Source organism: Raphanus sativus, chromosome 8 (genome assembly GCF_000801105.2).
Source record: "Raphanus sativus cultivar WK10039 chromosome 8, ASM80110v3, whole genome shotgun sequence".
Lineage (NCBI taxonomy): Eukaryota > Viridiplantae > Streptophyta > Magnoliopsida > Brassicales > Brassicaceae > Raphanus > Raphanus sativus.
This window is the reverse complement of record NC_079518.1, coordinates 305,527-327,534: the sequence shown is the minus strand read 5'-3', so window position 1 is coordinate 327,534 and position 22,008 is coordinate 305,527. Positions and strand designations below refer to the sequence as shown.

At 31.7% G+C, this 22,008-nt stretch overlaps 4 protein-coding genes and 1 pseudogene across 4 annotated transcripts; 4 read left to right on the top strand and 1 right to left on the bottom strand.

Annotated features, from left to right (window-relative positions):
* The first annotated feature begins 836 nt into the window (after positions 1–836).
* On the top strand, positions 837–2,280 carry LOC108819623 (calmodulin calcium-dependent NAD kinase-like; annotated as a pseudogene).
* A 646-nt stretch (positions 2,281–2,926) lies between these two features.
* LOC108819184 (40S ribosomal protein S15-1) lies at positions 2,927–4,068 on the top strand. The gene is made up of 4 exons (XM_018592178.2): positions 2,927–3,075; positions 3,151–3,299; positions 3,401–3,458; positions 3,688–4,068. The coding sequence occupies exons 1-4, from the start codon at positions 3,073–3,075 to the stop codon at positions 3,934–3,936; spliced, it is 459 nt and encodes a 152-aa protein (XP_018447680.1). The 5' UTR covers positions 2,927–3,072; the 3' UTR covers positions 3,937–4,068.
* A 397-nt stretch (positions 4,069–4,465) lies between these two features.
* On the top strand, positions 4,466–5,176 carry LOC108819410 (PRA1 family protein D). Its single transcript, XM_018592441.2, has one exon. The coding sequence runs from the start codon at positions 4,511–4,513 to the stop codon at positions 5,039–5,041; it is 531 nt and encodes a 176-aa protein (XP_018447943.1). The 5' UTR covers positions 4,466–4,510; the 3' UTR covers positions 5,042–5,176.
* Positions 5,177–8,197: 3,021 nt separating this feature from the next.
* On the bottom strand, positions 8,198–10,101 carry LOC108819049 (auxin-responsive protein IAA17). The gene is made up of 5 exons (XM_018592033.2): positions 9,766–10,101; positions 9,055–9,266; positions 8,759–8,897; positions 8,593–8,654; positions 8,198–8,474 (listed from the first exon to the last, which is right to left on the bottom strand). The coding sequence occupies exons 1-5, from the start codon at positions 10,002–10,004 to the stop codon at positions 8,437–8,439; spliced, it is 690 nt and encodes a 229-aa protein (XP_018447535.1). The 5' UTR covers positions 10,005–10,101; the 3' UTR covers positions 8,198–8,436.
* Positions 10,102–18,818: 8,717 nt separating this feature from the next.
* LOC108821098 (3-ketoacyl-CoA synthase 2-like) lies at positions 18,819–21,139 on the top strand. Its single transcript, XM_056992496.1, has 2 exons — positions 18,819–19,645; positions 20,375–21,139. Exons 1-2 carry the CDS (start codon positions 18,911–18,913, stop codon positions 21,137–21,139), a joined length of 1,500 nt encoding a protein of 499 aa, XP_056848476.1. The 5' UTR covers positions 18,819–18,910.
* Positions 21,140–22,008: the final 869 nt, after the last annotated feature.

Sequence of the window (22,008 nt, the reverse complement as noted above, 5' to 3'; positions counted from 1 at the left end):
TGATTCTCATCAGTGATGATGAGATAGTCCTCTCACAGATCAAAATAAAACATGCATGTGGCAAAACAAAAAAGAATTAACTTTTCTTTTTATTTCCTTTTTAAGATATTGTAAAAATAAATTTGAAATTTTCTTTTTTTTTAATTCTCCTTTTCTTCAGCCACCAAAATATTGTAAAAGAAAATTGAACTAATCTTTACTTAATCTTTTTGTTCTATTAAAAAAGTTAATTGACAAGTTTGAAAGTGGCATGTATCATTCAATTTTTTTTATAGAAACATCTTTAAAAAAAATTCTTTGTTGTTTCGAGAGCAAGCGGTTGAAACAAAAATGAATTATCACAACTACTATTTCCCATTATTTCTACAACTGTTTCCACCTCTAAACTCACCTGTGAAATTATACTATAAATAGTTACAATTCTTCTCTTGAAATTCACCTATCACCGATATTCACTTCCAATTATGTGTAAAGAACATCAAACATATGCATACATTTTTCCGCGTTTTTTGGTAGATCATAGTTTATACTTTATACAAATATCAAAGTTAAGAAATTTTATGTTCCTGGATATGTAATGTGTTATATTTTCTTCTATTGAATTGTGACACTCTTCCTAAATTTGCAGGCAAAACATGTGATTATCATGATCTCACTGCTTCACGAGTCCATACATTTCCTCAAGAACAGTTCCTGGTACAAATATAGTGCATTCATACCAAACTATAATCCAAGAGATGTTGCCAATGTAAGTCTTTATCTGAAGTATAAAAGAATGGATCTCAATCATCGTATGGAACCTTGGTATAAAGGTTTCCAAGGATCAGTAAAGAAAGATGAGTGATAAAGCTAACGTTTATACAACCATTGGTGAATATCAAGTTGAAGGAAAAATCATACGTATAACAGAGCTACCGATTGAGACATGGACTGATAACTATAAGTTGAACTTAGAGAGAATGAATATAGATAGCGGCCCTTTCTTCGAGGTAGAATACTGTAAAATGCTTAAAATCAAAGACTGATTTTATTCTAGTATGATTCTTTCCAACTCTTATTCATATTTGTGCAGAAGATACTGGTGCATGGTGATGATAGGTTTGTGTACTTTGAGTTTCAACTGAGTGAAGAAATCATGATGATGGCTAAATAAGAAGGTTTGGAGAAAAAGTTGAAACTCACATCGATCATAACAACAACAAACATGCGCCTTTTAGATGAAAACGGAGAGCCAAAGTTATACAAGTCTCTCGAATTAAGTAAGTCAAAATCCTAAGTTACTCACTTTTTGAAATGACCGTTTTGGTCGGTGGCAAGGGACGACGCAGTGGATCTTGAACTGATTGAAACCCAGACCGGTCTCAAACTTGATAGAAGCATATGCGTTTAAGGAGACTGATGTTATTTACAGAGTTCTTAATTCTAGAGGTCACCATGATGATATGCTTCAAACTGCTGAACAGGTTCACCAATCATCTACCGATGCTGCATCGTCTTGTCTAGTAACAGCATTAAACAATGGACGTGATGTGATAATGGATGGAACCTTATCATGGGAGCCATTTGTGGAACAAATGATCACAATGGCAAGAAACGTTCACAAACAGAGATACATAATGGGCGTAGGCTACAAGGTGGCTGAAGACAGGACAACAACCGAAGAATATTGGAGAAAAGAAGAAACATAACCAAATGGGAAACAACAAAACTTGAAACCTTATCGAATCGAGCTGGTCGGCGTTGTTTTTGATGCTTATCTAGCAGTAGCACGAGGCATACAGAGAGCTCTAATGGTGAAGCGAGCAGTGAGGGTGAAATCTCAGCTAAAATCACACAAGAGTTTTGCTAATGCGTTTCCAAAGTATTGTAAGCTTGTTGATAACGCTAGGCTTTACTGCACAAACGCTGTTGGTGGTCCTCCGAGGGTAACAATGTTAAAAGCCAATATCAATATAACGCCATTGTTCTTTACAGATACTAACATGTAACATGTTATTCTCTTTGACTGGTTCATTGGAGCAGCTTATAGCGTGGAAAGCTGGAGATAGTAGGCTTTTGGTGGATCCAGAAGATATTGAGTGTTTGAAGCGGGTCAGCAATCTTAATCCGGATGCAGAATCCATTTACGAACTTTACTCAGATTCAAGCCTATTAAGCCAACCCGGTTCAGTTTGGACCGAAATCGTTATAGTTCCATCAAGGCCTGAGAACCAAAGAAAATTTAAGAATACCATCAAGAAAATCGAGAAGACCAAAGCAAAAAGTGTTATTGTTAACTAGCCCCTAATAAACTGTTGTCTTTTGCTGCTTTTGAATTTGTTGTTGTTGTTGCCTTTTGCTGCTTTTTAGTTGTTTTATGTATTTTTGAATTTCTGTTTTTGACTTGTTTTTCATCCGATTTTTTTTCTAGTATTTTGTACTAGTCTAAATAAGAAATAAACTATTATTTTTTCTTTCATTTTTCTGCTACTTATATATATTTATATACACACCAATATATGAATATGATTTTATAAAGTTGATTACTAGCATAACAGTAACATTTTATGTTATTAAATATATGATTTCCCATAATGTATTGTACAATAACTAAAAAAACATTTCACTAAATTCAAAATTCATTGGCTCAATTAAAAGGAATTTTGATTCTTGTTTTTGATATCACTAGTTCGAGTGAGACTAAACAAATATTAATGTTATCATTTTAGATTTGAAAAATTTACGGGTTGTTTTTTGTTCCAGATCTTCTGATATTAAAAAAACAGTTAAAAAGATATGTTTCCACATAATGTATGTTTTCAGTATGTAACCACACTAAATAATACAGTATCTAATTTGTCTGAAAAGGTTATATAGTTGACAAAAAGAAAGTGCGTGGTGTTATGAATAGAAAGAGAATATAGAGCCCCTAAATAATAAATAAAAATCTAGGGTTTTCAAGTGTACACCATATATATTTATGTCACCGAACAAAAACCTCCTCTCTCTCTGTTAACCTCACGCAAAGACAACCAGTCTCTCAAGTAAAGTCTGTAGCTGCGTAGGGTTTTATACTTTCACCGAGATCTAAGCATGGTGAGTAGATTCTCCACTCTCAGTCTCTGAATCTTGTTATCTGATACTGACAGTTTGCTTTGGTGAATTTTGTAGGCGGATGTGGAACCAGAGGTTGCTGCGGCTGGAGTCCCGAAGAAGAGGACGTTCAAGAAGTTTGCCTTCAAAGGAGTCGATCTCGATGCTCTTCTCGATATGTCTACTGATGACCTTGTCAAGCTCTTCCCTTCTCGTATTCGTAGAAGGTATCCACCCAACGAGAATAAAAAGACTTTTAACTCTGTAAGGTGATGGTTCTGTAATAAATGTGTTCTGACATGTCTCTCTGTCTGAAAAATGGGTTTAGGTTCTCTAGAGGTTTGACCAGGAAGCCAATGGCTCTGATTAAGAAGCTTCGCAAGGCGGTAAGCATTTCATTTCGCCATCAAGTCTCGTCTTTTTCTTACCGATGTAGTCAAAATGGTTTTGGATGTTAGATTGTATGATTAGTGATGGTATTTGTACGATTATGGTTTTTAGTGATTTGTCTTTTTAGCTTTTAAAGGCTCAGATTCTGATTAGTGTGACCTTGTATTTGTTCATGTATGTTATTGCTGAAGCTGACTTATCTTTAACTTACGGTTTGATAACTAGAAAAGGGAGGCACCACAAGGTGAGAAACCAGAACCAGTGAGAACCCACCTGAGGAACATGATCATTGTCCCTGAGATGATCGGAAGCATCATTGGTGTGTACAATGGAAAGACGTTTAACCAGGTCGAGATCAAGCCTGAGATGATTGGTCACTACCTGGCTGAGTTCTCCATCTCATACAAGCCGGTTAAGCACGGTAGGCCTGGTGTTGGTGCTACCCACTCCTCTCGTTTCATTCCTCTCAAGTGAGGGAAGAGCTTGTTATACTCGTGGAATGTGTTCCATCCGTTTTTGTTGTTGTTTTATGATGAGACAGATACTACTTCTATGCGTTATTATGTCACCTTGATCTTAAAAATCAAATCCTTTCGAGTTTCTTTATGTTCTTCTGCAGTATAATTTATTTTGATTTCTTTAGCATTTTATAAATTTTCACTTGGAGCTTGCTTAGCTAGAAATTTGAACATACTTATGCCTATTTGACTCTTTTACTTGCAAAAAGCATTGTTACCCGACCCACTTTTATTTGCATATAATCAAACTGATTGTAAGCATCAAAAGTGTGATTCGTAGCCACTGCAAACAACTCTATATGATAGTCTAATTTAGTGTGCGATGGTTTTAGAAGAAAAATTAATGCGAGGAAGGATAAAGCCTATACAGATTTTACTAAAAAAGATGGGCTTTTGTTGACAGAAAACAAAGATGGGCTTTCAATTATTGGGCTTAGGCCTTTTACAGTTTGAAAACCAGTTATCTTCTTCTCTTCGTTGTCCTTGTTGAGGATTTCAAGGGTTTCTGAGATTTGAGATAACAAACAGCAATGGCGAATCAAGTGATCTCTGGAATCAAGGAGACAGCTCAATCGATCAACGGCGCGGCTCGTCCGTGGGGCGACTTCCTCGATCTCTCCGCTTTCAGCTTCCCATCCTCTTTCTCCGACGCCACGACTCGCCTCACTCAGAACCTCACTCATTTCCGCATCAACTACACTCTCATTCTCTCCGTCCTCCTCGCTCTGACCCTGATCACACGCCCGATCGCCATCCTCGCCTTCGTCGCCGTCGGTCTAGCTTGGTTCTTCCTCTACTTCGCTCGCGAGGAGGCGCTCACCGTCTTCGGATTCACCGTCGACGACGGCGTCGTGGCGGTGCTTCTCATCGGTCTCACGATCGCGGCGCTGGTCACCACCGGAGTTTGGCTCAGTGCTCTCACCACCGTTGGATTCGGAGCTCTGATCTTGTCTTTACACGCGGCGCTGAGAGGAACGGAGGATCTTGTGACGGATGATCTGGAATCGCCATATGGACCGATGCTCTCTACGGCCGATAACGGTGATTACAGTGGGATTTGAGCTGCATTTTGCTGCTATGTCATTTGTTTGACGAATTTGGGGATTTAGGGTTTTGTTGTTTGTAACTAAACTCTGATTGTGTTCATTAGTAAACATTGTGCAAGACTTTAATGAATCCAATCAAAGTTTATACAATCCGGACTAGTTAGTATTATTAGACTATTATGTGGATTAGCTGTTAACTTGACACACTTAGATATTAAGCTGACATGCAATAGTTATGTTCTATGTCGTCTCCTAATTGATCTGATTTCCTCACTCTATTGCATTGCAAAGAAGCTTATCTTTTGTAACCATTCTAAACTGTGAGTTATCCGCTTCAAGCCTCATGTCATTGCAGCATATGTTCTTACATCAGTCCAGTCCAGGGATGATGATGTTGTTCTTGCATGTAACCGGAAAAAAAAGCCTATAGTCGAGGGAGCAGTTACCGATGAAGAAACCCCCTTCGTCAACTCTGTAGATGAGAGAAGAGGCCACGAAAATAATTTAATTGGCCGGCTTGTATGTAACCGGAATCGGAAGCTCGTTGCTGTAACTTGTAAGCTCCTAAGATCACATGTCCATTGTCAAATTTTAAGTCGTAAAGGCCCAGTTATCTCAATTTTAAGTCGTAAATCATTAAGTTTTTACTCCAATGTATTATTCCATTTTTTATTCTAAAAATAGTTAATAATTGTTAATAATATTTTATACTTATAAAAGTTTACCAATTAACCTCAACTATTTTATGTTTGCAAAAATACCTTAAAATATATTTTATTAAATTAAATATTTATTATTAAAAGGTACAAGAAATCATAAAAATAGAATAAAACATAATATATAAATTGGTTCAATAATGAGCATTAGAATATTTTTCCATAAATGATCAACTAATGCATTTCGTAATAAAAAATGAGCTTCTTCCTTTGATATTCCTAAATCGAGCAAATTGTTTTTGAAATCAGACATTTTCATCTTCTGTAGTTTCGACCTCTGGAAGTGGAGTTTCTCTTACAACTTCGATTTGCCAGATTATTAAATCACTTATTTATGTTTTTTAATTATGTTATGCATTTTGTATTAAATTATTAAAATATTAAAATATCTTGTTTTTATGTTATTTTATTATTTTAAAATATTGTTTAAGTAAGAAATAAAAAGATTAAAAGTTTAAAGGACCATTTCATAAATAAAAAAAAAGTTCAACTCCAAAATGGAGTAATGTGTAAGATTACTCCATCAATGGAGTAACCCTAGCCATTACTCCATTTTGGAGTTGAAAATAGAGTGAGGTTGGAGAGGATTTTACTCTAAAATGATGTTTGGAATAGAAAATTGAGTAGGGTTGGAGATGCCCTAAAGGCAACTCCAACCTAACGCGACGTTATAACGCCATTCTAGCGTCAAATGTTGATTTTTCCATCTCCGGCATATGCAATGGTATTATAGTGTTTTAGTTATTTTTCAAACAGTGTCACATTAAATATAAATATAGTGTGGTACTATAGCTACGGAATCTTTTTTTTTTTTTGAAACTTAACTATTTATATTTACTTTTAAAAAATAGCAAATAAAATTCATTGATATGTAACTGTGATATTAAATTTATTTCTAATAAATCTTAATATGATTTCTGAATTTTAGTTAATATAAATTATTCATTGATAAAACATTTAATATATGATGAAAATATATAAAAGTTATTTAAAATATATAAATTACCAAATAAACATCAACCAAACATAAAAGTGCACACAAGAAAATAGATTTGCAGAACTAAAAAAATACATAAATTTGCAAAAACAAATTTGAAAACATTAGATTGACTAACATAGCAATCTAATAACCCGTAAAATTATTATTAGTTCCATCAAAATAAATCTTGATAATTATAATACAAGGTATAATCTTCTTGATCATTTGGTGACATTTGACGTAAAATTGAGCTAATTTGCTCTATTTTTTAACTAGACCACTTAATTCATTATCCAATTTTTTTTTTTGGTTTAGTAATTGTTTGAGTTTCTTATGAAACATGTATTACCTAAGATTTAGTTTGCTGAAGGACCCTCTCTAGAGCGTCAATTTGTCAAATTAATTATTGACCCCATCAAACATCGAACATGCTTTTGCCTCATTCAAGAAGTTGATATAAATATATGTAAATACTTATATTCAGAACATTTTAGCGTAACCAGTGTACAAATGTTTGTGTTTACACATACATTTTCAGACATATTTTCTATGCATGTACGTTGACGGGATAAGTTCATGTATTGTTCGTTTGTGATTCAACATCTTCTCCATGTGCCTCCCTAATTATCAATATTAACCTTCGTTTTATCAAAAAAAACAAATTGCATTCTCGATATATCACTCTCTTTATATTTGATCTATATGTCTATTATACTATGTGTACTACTTTCTTTATATTGTTAACGTTTAAACATACAATAGTTATCAGAGAGTTAAGAAAAATATCTATGATAGCTCCATTAGAATAGTAACCACCATAAAAGGGTCCGTAAGTATTATACTAGCTATAATATCGGCCAATACATATCTTTACTTTTATTTTATCTATATGTTTTGTAATAAAAAGCTACCATTTTTCATATTTTTGACACTTTCTGCAAATTTAGTCCGTTTCTGAAAGTTGCATTTTTTTTGCTAAGAATGTGTATTTACATAGTTTTATCTTTTAATAGGATTAGAAAGAGGTTGTTTGAATAAAATTATGACAAATAATCCTATTAAGTTTAGTTATAATTATAAAACGTTTATGTTCCTAGTTAATTTATTGGGAAATGAAATGGTAAACAAAGGTAATGAAATGAAGAGACCCATAAAGATGCACATGGCATTGCTCCTTCTCTTCCCTATGGGTCCTATTTATCTAATTTATTTCCTCCAACCAAAGCCAGTTATCACTTTAAGTACCAACAAGTCAAATATACCAGCAAGCTGAGTCCTCACCATTTTCATATTTACATTCAATACAATATAAGTTATAACATATTAACATGTACATGTATGTTGTCATTCCAGTTATCGAAATTGTGTTTAGAGAATTAAAACAGCACTGCTAGTTTTTTTGCATTTATAGATATATCGCATTTTCCTAGCTAGTCATATAAACATTTTTACCAAAAAAGAAAGAGAAACACAAAAGATGTTCAAAATTATTACATATGTATTATTACAAACGTCTCACATATTTAACTTAAGTTCATTACATATAATTATAGCATATAAATCGTATCTACACACCAACATATGATGCAGATCAAAACAGACAATTAAAAGAAAAATAGTAGATATGAAACAAATACTTTCATAGTAAAGCCCACAATTAACACTCATCAATGTGTTAATCAAATATACGATCATTACCTCTTAATCTTTTAACTTCAAGCTCTACTCTTGCACTTCTCCATTGCTCTCGGAGCTGAAATATGTTTTACAATTATCAAGCCACTAAAATTTCCCACAATCTTTGGCTATTTATCAATATATTCAATTCTTTAGACAATGCACTAAGCCCGAGTATAGTAGAAAATACATACCAAGACCAATGGCGTCAGATCCTTTCATGAGACGTAAACGCTTGCATGTATCAACGAACATTCTAACGAATAATAAATTTAAACAAAGGGGTTATTGAAATGATCAATAAATAAATTCTAATCAGATCATACGTAATTAATAAGGAAGGCGAAGAAGAAGACGTACGGCCAAGGGACGTCGCCGACGAGCATCCAATCACCGTCTTTGTCTTCGTAAGAGGGAACATAGTCCCAACCATTCACTATATCCATTACTTTCCTCTCATTCATGAAGTCTATCATTCCTTCTTCTCCTCCATTTTTCCCTTCACAATAAAATATAGTGTCTAGAATTTTAGTTGTGCAAGTCTATAGCCTTTAATTGAGTTCTTATCTTTCAAACTTTAGTATTAATCTTGATGCAGTATATATTTAGTAAGAAATATATATCTATATTTAAAAAATTCTATATAATGTACGTACCCATGGTAAAAGAGCTGAACATGTTAGACAAAGCATTAGAGAGTTCGTCGTAGCTCTTATACATCTTCAAGTCGACTTTCCTTAAGTACGGTGCTCCGTCCATTGAAACCTTCACAAACGCCACCGTCTCCGTGCCATTGCTTGATTTTTGGCACGAATCCATCACGTTCTTCCGGTATGATCTCACCGGTGGCCATCCCACAACTTGTGCCCTATAAAATTATATATATAAGAATGGAAGATGGTTATGTTGTACAAGATTTTGTATGTGAATATATGTAAAACTGCAGAAAGCTATATATCACTTCATCTAACAATTTTTTTCGTGGTGTCCCAAATATAATCCTATTTGCATGAGAGTATGGCCTAACGGGTGACCGAATTATACCCTTTTGTTTCCGGTGGATGTTCAAAAATTTAAGAAAGAAAAAAAACCTATAAAGGTGTTTCAATAAAAAAAAAACCTGTTAACCTACCAGTTTGAGAGTTTGAACTTATTCTTTTAAAAATTGTTTAGTGACTACACTTTAGTAATTAACTTTTTTTCTTCTGCTCATACCTTTATCCACTTAGTTAAATGTTTACTAACACAATATATACTGTGGAGAAAATGTTTTTTTTTTTGTAAAGTTTTATTTAACTTTTAAGATAAATAAAAAAAATCAAGCGAAGATCGGAAAAATAAATAAAAAGGGAAAATGGTAATATTACTTGGCTGGAGGCTTGGCTGGATCTTTGGGACATGAACTCTTTTCCTTGGAAACAGAAGCCACGACGTCATGAGGCTTAGATCCTCCCTTGCTTTCAGGTTCATTGTTCAGATTCAGCTTCAGATCAACCGTCTCCGAGAAGCCTCTCTTGGTTCCAGTCACTGGGGCCACCGTATCCCCGCCGGGAAGACCAAGACACAACTCAGTCTCCCTCAGATTCAGCTCGACACTGCCCATCATTGCTAATCTCTCTTCTTTTTCAATAATCTTCTTCTTCTTCTCGGGAAGGTGATGAGGAAGATGGGGAAATGGTTTTTATAAAAATACTCAAATAATACAAAGTGTGATGAGTCTCTATTATATATCTCTCTAGGTGGTAGCTGCATGTGTAAGTCGTATATCAGAGATATTTGGTTAAATGGACTATAGACACGTGGATGAATTTAACCCTTTGATGAGTTGATCCTGATCTATTTTACACTAATCACTACTATTAATACTTAATTACTGTTTACAATCTTTCTTAGGATAGATTTTGTAGGTCGTATATGATTGCATTTGATTAGGACATCCTTAATTATTCCTTGCAGGCTTACTTTTTATAAAAATAAAATGAAGTTCAAATATTAAAAATGAAATTGAATAATTTAATAGTTTTCAAATAATTATTATAAATAAAGCCTGAAGATTATAGTAAAACTATTGTTTTGAAAATATCGCCATGCCATAAATTGAACCTTCTTGACATTCTTGCAGTTCAATTAATAAAATTTTATCCCCGTATTTTTCGTAGTTTCTCAAACTAAAACTCATTAAAATAACTCATTAGCACGAATCCTTTTTTTGACTTCCAAATATTAATATTTGTTGTTTTGCCTAGATAGTTTTCTAATATTTTTTAAAAGATATAGTTAAGTTTGATTTTCTCCGTAAGATTCTTCGCCGGAACCTTCCTATTATGCATATCACATCCACATGATTCAATTATTCATCCCACAATAAAAGCGTAGCCCTCTTGCATATAAATATTCCAAACCACCAACACAAATTAAATAAAATATACTATACAATGCATCGTTTATACTTATTTGTTTAAAATTCACATGTATAGAGAACGAAATGTGTATCTAGACTAAGGGCCTGTTCGTTTTTCCATCTGTCTATCTCCATTCAAATGATCTATTTATATGGTCCATCCACATGATCTATTCAGATTTTATGGGATGTTTGTTTGTTCATTCAAGTGACTCATCTAGATGAATCATCTAAATGGATCTTATGTTTGTTTGTCCATCCAAATAATTCATCTAGATAAATCATCTAAACAAATTACCAAAATATTCTTGTTTTTATTTAACCATTACTTGATATTAATTTCAACTATAATAATTTTAATTATTTTATCTGATATATTATTTAAAATTAGCATTTTGGCAGGAAAAGGTGTTTTGGCGAGAAACTGCATTTTGCAGTTTTATGATTTTGGCGGAAACACACATTTTTGGAGTTTTAGCGGGAAAATGCGTTTTGAGGTTTTAGCGGGAAAATGTGTTTTTACAGGAGACTACGGTTTTGCGTTTTTTGTGGAAAACCGCAGTTTTGCCGTTTTTGCAGTTTTTCGGTTTTTGCGGGAAACCGCGTTTTAAAGGTTTTTTCTGGAAACCACATTTTTGTGATTTTTGCGGGAAATCACATTTTTCGATTTTGGCGGGAAACTGCGTTTTTGCGGTTTTGGCAGAAAACGTGTTTTTACGGAAAACCGCAATTTTGTGGTTTTGGCGGAAAACTGCGTTTTTGCGGTTTTTGCGGGAAACCGCATTTTGCGGTTTTTGCGGGAAACCGCATTTTGCGGTTTTTGCGGGAAACCGCATTTTGCTGTTTTTGCGGGAAACCGCATTTTGCGGTTTTTGCGGGAAATCAAATTTTGTGGTTTTGGTGGAAAATTGTATTTTGTGGTTTTGGCGGAGAACGCATTTTTACGGTTTTGGCGAGAAACTACGTTTTTGCGGTTTTGACGGGAAATCATGTTTTTGCGGTTTTGGCGGAAAACCACATTTTTGCGGTTTATAAGGAAAACACACTTTTGTTGTTTTGGCAGGAAAACACGTTTTGGCGGGAAAACACATTTTTGCGATTTTGACGGAAAAACACGTTTTTTGGTTTTGGTGAGAAAATATGTTTTTGCGGTTTTGGCGAGAAAACGCGCTTTGGTGAAAAAACACATTTTGCGGTTTTGGCGAGAAAATGCATTTTTTGGGTTTTGGCGGAAAAAATATTCGTAGTTTTGGTGAGAAAATATGTCTTGTGGTTTTCTCATTTTTCGTGAGTGAAAATAATGTTAAGTTAAATTTTAATTTTGTAAATTATATAAGGGGTATAATAGACATTATGTTATTTTGAATGGATCATCTCCATTCAAATGGTCCAATTTGGATCATTTGAATGGACCATCTCCATTCTAAAAATTAAGCCTAGATTTTTAAAACTCATTCAAATGAACCATTCAAATGACTTGTACTTTTAATGTCTAAACGAACAAAACTCTCATCTCCATCCAGATAACTCATTCAGATGGAGAAACGAACAGACCTTAAATATACAGACGAGTCAATACTCGTTTGTATTTGAAGATATAAATATGCATATATAATATAAACACCACTTTGTATTTGTAGCAGGAACATTATAGTTTACAGATTAAATCGATTGTTAAAAACAAAATACGTACATTATATGTTTTTGGGAATACATAACATTTTGTGTGGCATCCATCAGTTGATATGAGAGCCATGTTATTTGGTTTATAAAATATCTGTTTCTAGATGTTCTGATGAATGGTATTGGTACATCTATTTTTTCGTGGATGAAAATCCGTTTGTTGTAAGATAAGAAGAGAATGAGAGACAGATTTAAGGTGATCTGATATATGATGTTAACGAAGATGATGTGATGTGATGGCTATTCACTATATGTCTATATCGATTTCGTATGGAAGGCTATAATGTTATTCAAAGAAACGAAAAAAAAAAAGTTATTCAAGAAACGAAGAAGATAACGTTATAACTTTATCCGGAAAAGAAAACCCAAAGCTTGTGTATATGTACCTAATAAACCCGATTAAATATTCAAAGAAGATTTTTTCATGGCCGGCAAAAGTATATATTATATCGAAATTAGAGTATAATAATAAGAAAATTTGTATTTGTATATACGGTGAAACTTTTATAAATTAATAATATTGAAATTACACTAAAATCATAATCTTTTATTAATTTATAGAAATTATTAATTTATCTACATACTAATTGAACTTAAATCTCAATTTGAAATTATAAAAATTATATTATTTTATAGAGATTTTATATATTAATTTATAGAGTATTAATTTTAAAATATTATACTGTATATTCTATATTTTAAGAGAATTGAGAGGGGACATGAGTGGCATCAAAATCCAAAAGTGGAGAGAGTAGAATATCACCATAAATTCCAAAACCAAATTTTGAATTACTGAGAAGAAGGAAAACATGGAGATGATGAAAGGACAAGTTACATCCAATAAAATTTAGAAGCAAAAACATCTTAAACCCTACTGTTGTTCCTTGATTTGTCTACATCCCTCTCTTTTACCACTTTTTCTCCTTTTGTTTCTATCCCAAAAACTCTGCATGAGTTTTCAAATCAACAAAGCCCCAAAATTTTTGTTAACTTTGTTGGGTCACGTTGTCTTATATATCATTTTGTCGTGTTTATTAATTTGTATCTACTTTATCTGATCAAATATATACAAGTCACTATGGAATTCACATGATAACAGTAAACAGTGAATGTATGATATGAGTTCTAGGGTGAACTTACATGACCACAAAAAAAAAGTCGCCGGCATACATATATGGATTGTATGTGAAACTTTAATGAGACTGAACTAATGCATGCAACCAAATCTATATATGAATAGTCACAAAGAATATATGAATTTATGGAAACCACCTTTTTATTGTTCAAGATGGAGACCACCATTGATGTGTGTATTAATTAACATGTATATTAATACATATACATTCGTATGTTAAAGGTATCATGTCGAAATAAATGACTTATTATCAAAGGTATATATGTCTGCATCTTAACTTGCTAGATAAGAATGTGTGAGGACCAGGTGTATTTTCATATGGACACAACAAGGCCACAACTCTAAACATTCTACCACAAAATGATCATTTGATTGATTTTCCCTTTACTTTATAAATTCCTTATTCAAATTAGTTGTTGGAATATACTTCTCGCATTTAAAGAGTGCAGCCAACCGACATGCATGCATGCAGTTAAAACGACAAAACCAAATGCTAAGTTAACATTGACTAAACGGTATATTGTGATTTTATGTGAAAGCTACTACTCTTGTGAGACTCAAACAAATTACTTTACGTCAACGCCTGCTCTACAGTTTACACATAAGCAATTATTTACATCAGTCTTACGTATATATAGTCACTATATTTTTTTGTAACACTGTATAGTCACTATATTCCATATTCTATTCTTCATATAGAATATAGTGATTTTGTCATTTTATTTAAATATAAATACTGCAAACCTCATATATGATGTATACATATTTTCATACATATTGGTATTATCTCAAAACTCTAACCCAAAATGATAGCTTATATATTTTGCAAAAATGATAGTTTATGTAACTACAATTCAGACTTCAAAACTAATTATCCTAAACCAGCTTACATTTCTTTAAAATAAAAAAAAACCAGCTTACATACATTCATTATTTCGTTTAGAGCTTCTAAACACATACCTGATTCTACACACGTCACTATTGCTGTAATGAATGTTATCTAATTAATTAGTCACTTGTAATGATCATATTCACTTAAATATATTGTTTGTGAACTTCATACTTTAAAAGTAAATATGCGAGAATCTGTCACTAGACGCTCATGATATATATTCTGAATGTTGGCATAACTCCTAACAATATAGCCTTGTGGTGGGGGCTAACTATAGTACATTGCTCGGAATGTATATTTTTTACTTTAATTTATAAAAGTAGTTGTTAATTAATTGACTAATTAAACTTCGGTTGTGTTAATAAATAATTTTGATTTTTTTTCTTATTCATTATCTCTGCGGTTCTCCCGATGGTCCACACTCCATAAATAATTTTTGGACAACTTATGATATTTATTTGTTCGGAGAGACTAATTAATTTATAATTTATTCTTATTAAAATTCTCCTTTATAATCCTCGTAAAATGGTAATCAAATATATTGGGATCTATAAACATATATTTGGGTGATCCCCAAAACTTTATCAACGTTGATTTGGAATCCATAAGACAGGTTAATCGTGGAGATATGAGACAAGCATACAAGTGACTTGATGGATCGCGTTTCACATTGACCGGTAAATATATTATCTCTTCAAATTATAAGACAAAAAATAGTAGTTGCAAAAAAGAACATTTTAACAATTTCCATACGATATTATAGCCATAAATCTTTGAACATAATATTATATAAAATCAATCTGTAATTATGCTCATCATGAGAATAATAATATAAAATTCAGTAATTTGTTATTTTTTTGTGGACATTCAGTATCTTGTTATGCATATAAGATCGCCGGCCATTATACTCGGTGGAAACAATAGTATATTCGCAATAAACTTCAAGTATCTACCAAAATTCAAATTTTTAAAATCGTGCTAAATGCTAATTGAGAGTGCTATTTTCTTATATCAAAGCAGTGCTTTTGGATGAACTAGTGTTGGGAAATCGGCCAATTCATACATCAACAGAGGATCGCGGTCCCGATCAGTACATAAACTCGGACCTTGTGCAAATACATACATCAACATTCATTTAATTTAAATTCCATACACGAACTAACAAAAATCCGCTTTTACATACATTGACTATTTTTTCTTCAGTCAAAGATAACGGAATCTGAGGTGGCAGTTTGACTCGCTTAGGGGAATATTACATTTATTAAAAATTATTAAACAAAATACTTATCTTTTGCGGGTGAGAGGATTCGAACCTGGGTTGGGCACTAAACAGACTTATGTTCCAACCACCGTGCTACGTTATCATTGTTGTTACATTTATATGATGTATTATTTATACTGATTAGTTTACATCAATTTATTAGTTATGTTCCCTATGATGTTCTATTTATATCTAAACAATTTATATTTATTTGGAAATTATTAAAGGTTAAAACTTATTATGAATATTTATCTTATTGTACTAGTTTATTATTGGACCAATTCATTATTAACTTAACAAATCAAAATACATATCTAAATTATTAATATATTGTATTTGATATTTCGGTTATATATTCTTTTGTAGTTATTTATATGTTCAACTATTACGTAGTTAGACTAAGTGTTCTCCTGCACAATATGCAGTAAAAAAATTTAAAATATTTTTTGATAAATTTAAATTATATTTATAAATAATTTTTTAAATATTGTAGATTTTTTTTTCTTATCAATATTTTAATATAAATTTGATTTAATTAAAAATTAAAATAAAAAATAATTTGATTTTATTTAAAATTATATTTAAGAATATGCATGTATATATTTGAAATTATAATCTTAGATAGATTTTTTATCTTTTTATTTTAATTAAATATATTAAATAAACTTGTATAAAATTGCATAACTCTCAAAAATTAAAATTAAACAGTATTTATAAAATATTTAGATATATAAGAAATTAATATATAAGAAATATTTAGATATATAAGAAATTAATGATTTTACGATTAAAATTTTATATTTTTCTAACAAATTGTATACATTTTTTGAAAATTTTAGTAATAAAATTATATAATTTAAAATATAGAATCAAATTATATTTCGAAATTTTAATGTCATATTTGACTATATTTATTTTAATGATGATGTATGTGTTATTACATATTATAAAAATATTTTCAAAAATATAAATCAACATTAAATGTAATATATGAGCTATTACAATATTTTAAAAAGTTTACATAAGATTTAAATTAACATTAAATATACATGTCCATGTCATATTAAACTATAAGTTATGTCATCAATTTTAGTAGCCATGTCATATTATTTTTGTAAAAATGATTGTAGAAAAGACATGTGGCAAAATCACTTCTCAAATAATATAGGATTTTGTTTTGGTCTAACAAATTGTCATTAATTTCGTGATCTAATGGAATATTTAGGGGTTATAGTTAAATATTTAGGATTTTGTTTTGGTCTAACAAACCAGTTCATATAATTAAAAAAAACTGTATGCATAATTTGAAAACAACAAATAGATTTGAAAGAACGTTTTCAAGTCAAATAATAAATTAGATATAAATAAAGAATCATAAACACAGTTAGAAAATTGGTGTGGCACAATGATTATCCGTATGTTAAGTTTAATATGCAGCTTGAGTTCTCATATCCTTCCCAAATAAGTTTTACCTTTAAATAAATTTCATAATAAATGTAAACTAATCAGTATAAATAATACATCATAGAAATGTAACAACAATGATAACGTAGCACGGTGGTTGGAACATAAGTCTGTTTGGTGCCCAACCCTGGTTCGAGTCCTCCCACCCGCAAAAGATAAGTACTTTTTTAAATAATTTTTAATAAATGTAATATCCACGTAAGCAAGTCAAACTGCCACCTCAGATTCTGTTATTTTTGACTGACGGAAAAATAGTCAATATATGTAAAAGCCGATTTTTGTTAGTTCGTGTATGGAATTTAAATTAATTGAGTGTTGATGTATGTATTTGCACAGAGTCCGAGTTTATGTACTGATCGGGACCGCGACTATCTGTTGATATATGAATTGGCCGATTTCCCAACTAGTGTTCGCTCTGTTTCGGTTTCCGGAGTTGAAATCTAAACTCTATAAACCATAAATAGTTGCTGAGAACCTAACCACTAACCAGTAACCTGGCTATATAGTTAAGAAAATGGATAATACAGTTCTATTTACGTCGGCCCAGCCCATTTATACAGTTTTGAAAATTGTCCAATTGCAGTAAAATTGGTTTATATTTTTAAATTATTATTTGTAAAATTAATAGGTTGTATATGTCAAAGATTAGTCTCAAACTTCAAAAGTATGAATCATTAATTAAAAATGTTGAATTTACTTACATTTTTTTGACGTTTACTAATCTAGTCTCTAATAGTATGTTAGAAGATTTTTTTGGAAAATTATTGTTTTAAGTTTGAAAACCATATACAGTAACAGTGTGCAGAAAATGACTAGTCAAACTTAAAAGATTCAAAGAAAAAATAAAGAATGGAATATATGAGGATATGAGAGGAAAATAAAATGTATTTGGTTTTATAGGGTGATGAAAATATAGTAGAAACAAACTAAAATGATAACAATAATAATAAGTGACAAAATCTAAATTATGTTCATAGCATTAGCAAGAGCTCGAACGCTTCCCACCAGAAGTATGCCTACAACAACAAAGTCAAGTCACTTGACCAAAATAATTTAAATATATGGCTTCAATTTTCTTTTATTATCTATCTGGTGGCCTAGACCTTATGCTTTACCAGCTTTAAAACGGACGAGTCTGATAATACTCTAAATTTTTATAAATCATAATAACTATATATGCTTCTTACAAATTATTCTATGCTAACTATATTAATTATATATATTATTATATTTTAGATTTTTACAAGTTATTCAACCTATTATATATTTGACTTGACTCATTCCACACACAATTTCAACATTCTAAATAATATCTACCAAAACTTTGTTGACAACTATTCAGGTGTATTGAAATTTCTCTTTATTTTATCGCAGACTGTTGGGATCGCACTTAGGTAACATATTCCTTAATTGTAATCATAAACTAAAAACCAACGGAAAGATGAATACTCTTTGCCTATAAACCATGGGAATACATAACATAACTACATTTATTAAACTGCCTCCTCTTTCTAATAATTTGCCTATAAATTGCCAATAACTCTCCACACTTTTAGGTCATAACTCATAAGTTATCTCCCTACACTGAACACCCTCGTTTTTGTTGGTCTTTTTTTTTTCTGATAAAGTTTTTGCTGGTCTTATTAGTTTTGAATACGAAATACCTACCAATTACCATGAAGGAGAATCACATTCAAAGCGAGCAGACAAACAATAATTTATCTGATGTAACAAACAAAAAACTCTCAAACTTCCTCTTTTCGGTATGCCTCAAATACGTTAAACTCGGCTACCATTACCTAATATCTAACGCCGTCTACATCCTCCTCGCTGCAACCTCCTTCATCTTCAACCTCACTAATCACACTCCCTTATACAACCACCTCCTCTCATCCACTCTCTTCGCCACTGTGCTTATCTTTCTAACCATCTACTTCACAACCCGTCCTCGTAAAATCTTCCTCCTCGATTTCGCTTGCTACAAACCCGACCCTTCTCTTATATGCACTCGAGAAACATTCATGGATCGGTCTCAACGTGCGGGTGTCTTCTCAGAAGCCAACCTCGCTTTCCAACAAAACATCCTTGAACGTTCCGGTTTAGGGCAGAAGACTTATGTCCCGGAGGCTCTCTTACGTGTCCCGCCGAATCCTTCTATGTCTGAAGCTAGAAAAGAAGCTGAGACGGTTATGTTTGGAGCTATAGACGCAGTGCTTGAGAAAACCGGAGTGAAGCCTAAGGATATTGGGATACTTGTGGTGAATTGTAGCTTGTTTAATCCCACACCTTCTCTATCGGCTATGATTGTGAATAAATATAAGCTCAGAGAAAACATTTTGAGCTATAATCTTGGTGGTATGGGTTGTAGTGCTGGTCTTATCTCCATTGATCTCGTTAAACAGCTTCTTCAGGTAATTATTTATCCCCTCTAGTTAAGATTACTCCAGCTTTACACATATATTAAAAACAATTTTTAACTATAAATATATATTTTCTATAACTAATAATTTTAAAAGAATAATAATTCAGGAAATTTATTTTTTTGAAATATACAATCTATTTATTAACTAATAAAATAAATCAAAAATATATTTTTTAAATACACGTAAATTTAAAATTATTAGGAGTATAAATTTCATAAAATCTAAATACACGTAAAGTCTCACATATGGTGAAATGCATGTGTTTAACAAGTTTCATGATATTACTTACCCACTAACATCCTTTCATGTTTTGCATTTATAACACTAAAATAGCAAAATTGTGAAAAGTACCAAAAATATGCCTAAAATTACATATTGGATTCTAATCTAGAAACTAGAAAAAAGGAAAATCTGTTTAAATTCGTTGCTCATTGGTGAATAACTAAATGGGAATCCTTTTTCATAATAATGTTTAAGAGAAAAACCAATGTTAAGAATATCGACATATTGTTTTGTAAAAAACATTTCATTAATTATTCCGTCACTCCACATATAATATTTACTAATCATATCGGAAATCCGTAAATATTGACATACAATTTACATATAACGAATTTATTATAAAAAAAATTATACACAAATATATATATATATACTTGTAAAATAAAAACTTTGATTTTTTATAGATATATATTTTCCAACTTTAATTTCATGCAGGTTCAAGCAAACTCGTATGCACTAGTAGTGAGCACAGAGAACATAACCCTAAACTGGTACACAGGCAACGACCGATCAATGCTTCTCTCAAACTGCATTTTCCGAATGGGCGGCGCCGCCGTTCTCCTCTCTAACCGCTCCTCCGACCGCTGCCTCTCAAAGTATCAACTACTCCACACTGTCCGCACCCACAAAGGAGCTGACGACAACGCCTTCAACAGCGCTTACCATCGCGAAGATAAGAACAACAACAGCAAAATCGGTGTCTCGCTATCAAAAGACCTAATGAAAATCGCTGGAGAAGCTCTCGAAACGAACATTACCACTCTTGGACCGTCAGTCCTACCAATGTCCGAACAACTTCTATTTTTGGCGACACACGTGTCTCAAAAATTATTTAAAATCAAACCTTATGTTTATGATATGAAGCTAGCTTTCGAGCATTTTTGCATCCACGCAGGAGGAAGAGCAGTGCTCGATGAGATTCAGAAGAATTTGAATCTTTCCGAATGGCAGATGGAGCCTTCGAGGATGACTTTGAATAGGTTTGGGAACACTTCGAGTAGCTCGGTTTGGTATGAGCTTGCTTATATTGAAGCTAAAGGGAGGATTAAGAGAGGAGATAAGACTTGGCAGATTGGTTTTGGGTCAGGTTTTAAGTGTAATAGTGCGGTTTGGAGAGCTTTGAGAAGTATTGATCCGTCCAAGGAAAAGACTAATAATCCATGGATCGATGAGATTCATGAGTTTCCCGTACAGTTATAGTGTGTCCATCTCGATAGTTTAAATTCTTTATCGAAATTTATATTTTAATGTAGTACTAGTGGAATCTATTGAAGCCTAATATCCTAACTACTTTCATATATAACATAAGGTAATATAGGAAATATAATATATGAATCAAAATTTGTTTCAATATACATTGGGAAATTAAAATTTTAATATATATTAATTATGAAAAAAAATAAAAATTTCTTATTCCAAACAACATATAAATCGGTTTATGTTATTTCGTATAGATATATGTATACCGTGTACTTATTGTTAAAATATTAATTAAATCTTTTTTATTAAAAATCATTGAAGTTGTTACGATATCTATATTAAATCTTTAGAAAAACTAAATAATTTGTTAATGATAAATAAAATTTAAAAGTTTGAATATAAAGATAAATTTGATATCATTTTTCCAAAATTAATAATTCGTTAATGCAATCCCGCATTTTAGAGCTAACATATAAATAACATTGTTGTGATTTAACTTGGAATTTTTTTTTTGGTAAATGATGTATTTTAAATATGTTCGTGCCCAAAGTTATGTATTTAAAAATATAGATGTATACATCGCAATAGATATTTGAAAAGAAAGTAACGTAAATTTATATATATGTAGTCTATACCATATGGGAAATTTTGATTTATTAATGGAGGAGATAACATAAAATATATGGAAATGGTTGAAGTTTCCAAATGCAATAAGTTCGTTTAGTCCTTGTTTGATTATGATTTTATGGCTTATGGAGTTAATTATGGAAACTGTTGCAATGTGATTGGTTTTGAAAATATTTGATTTCGATTTACTGAATTTTAATGGGTGAAATTAATTTAAAAATTCTGAAAAAATAATAATGGCA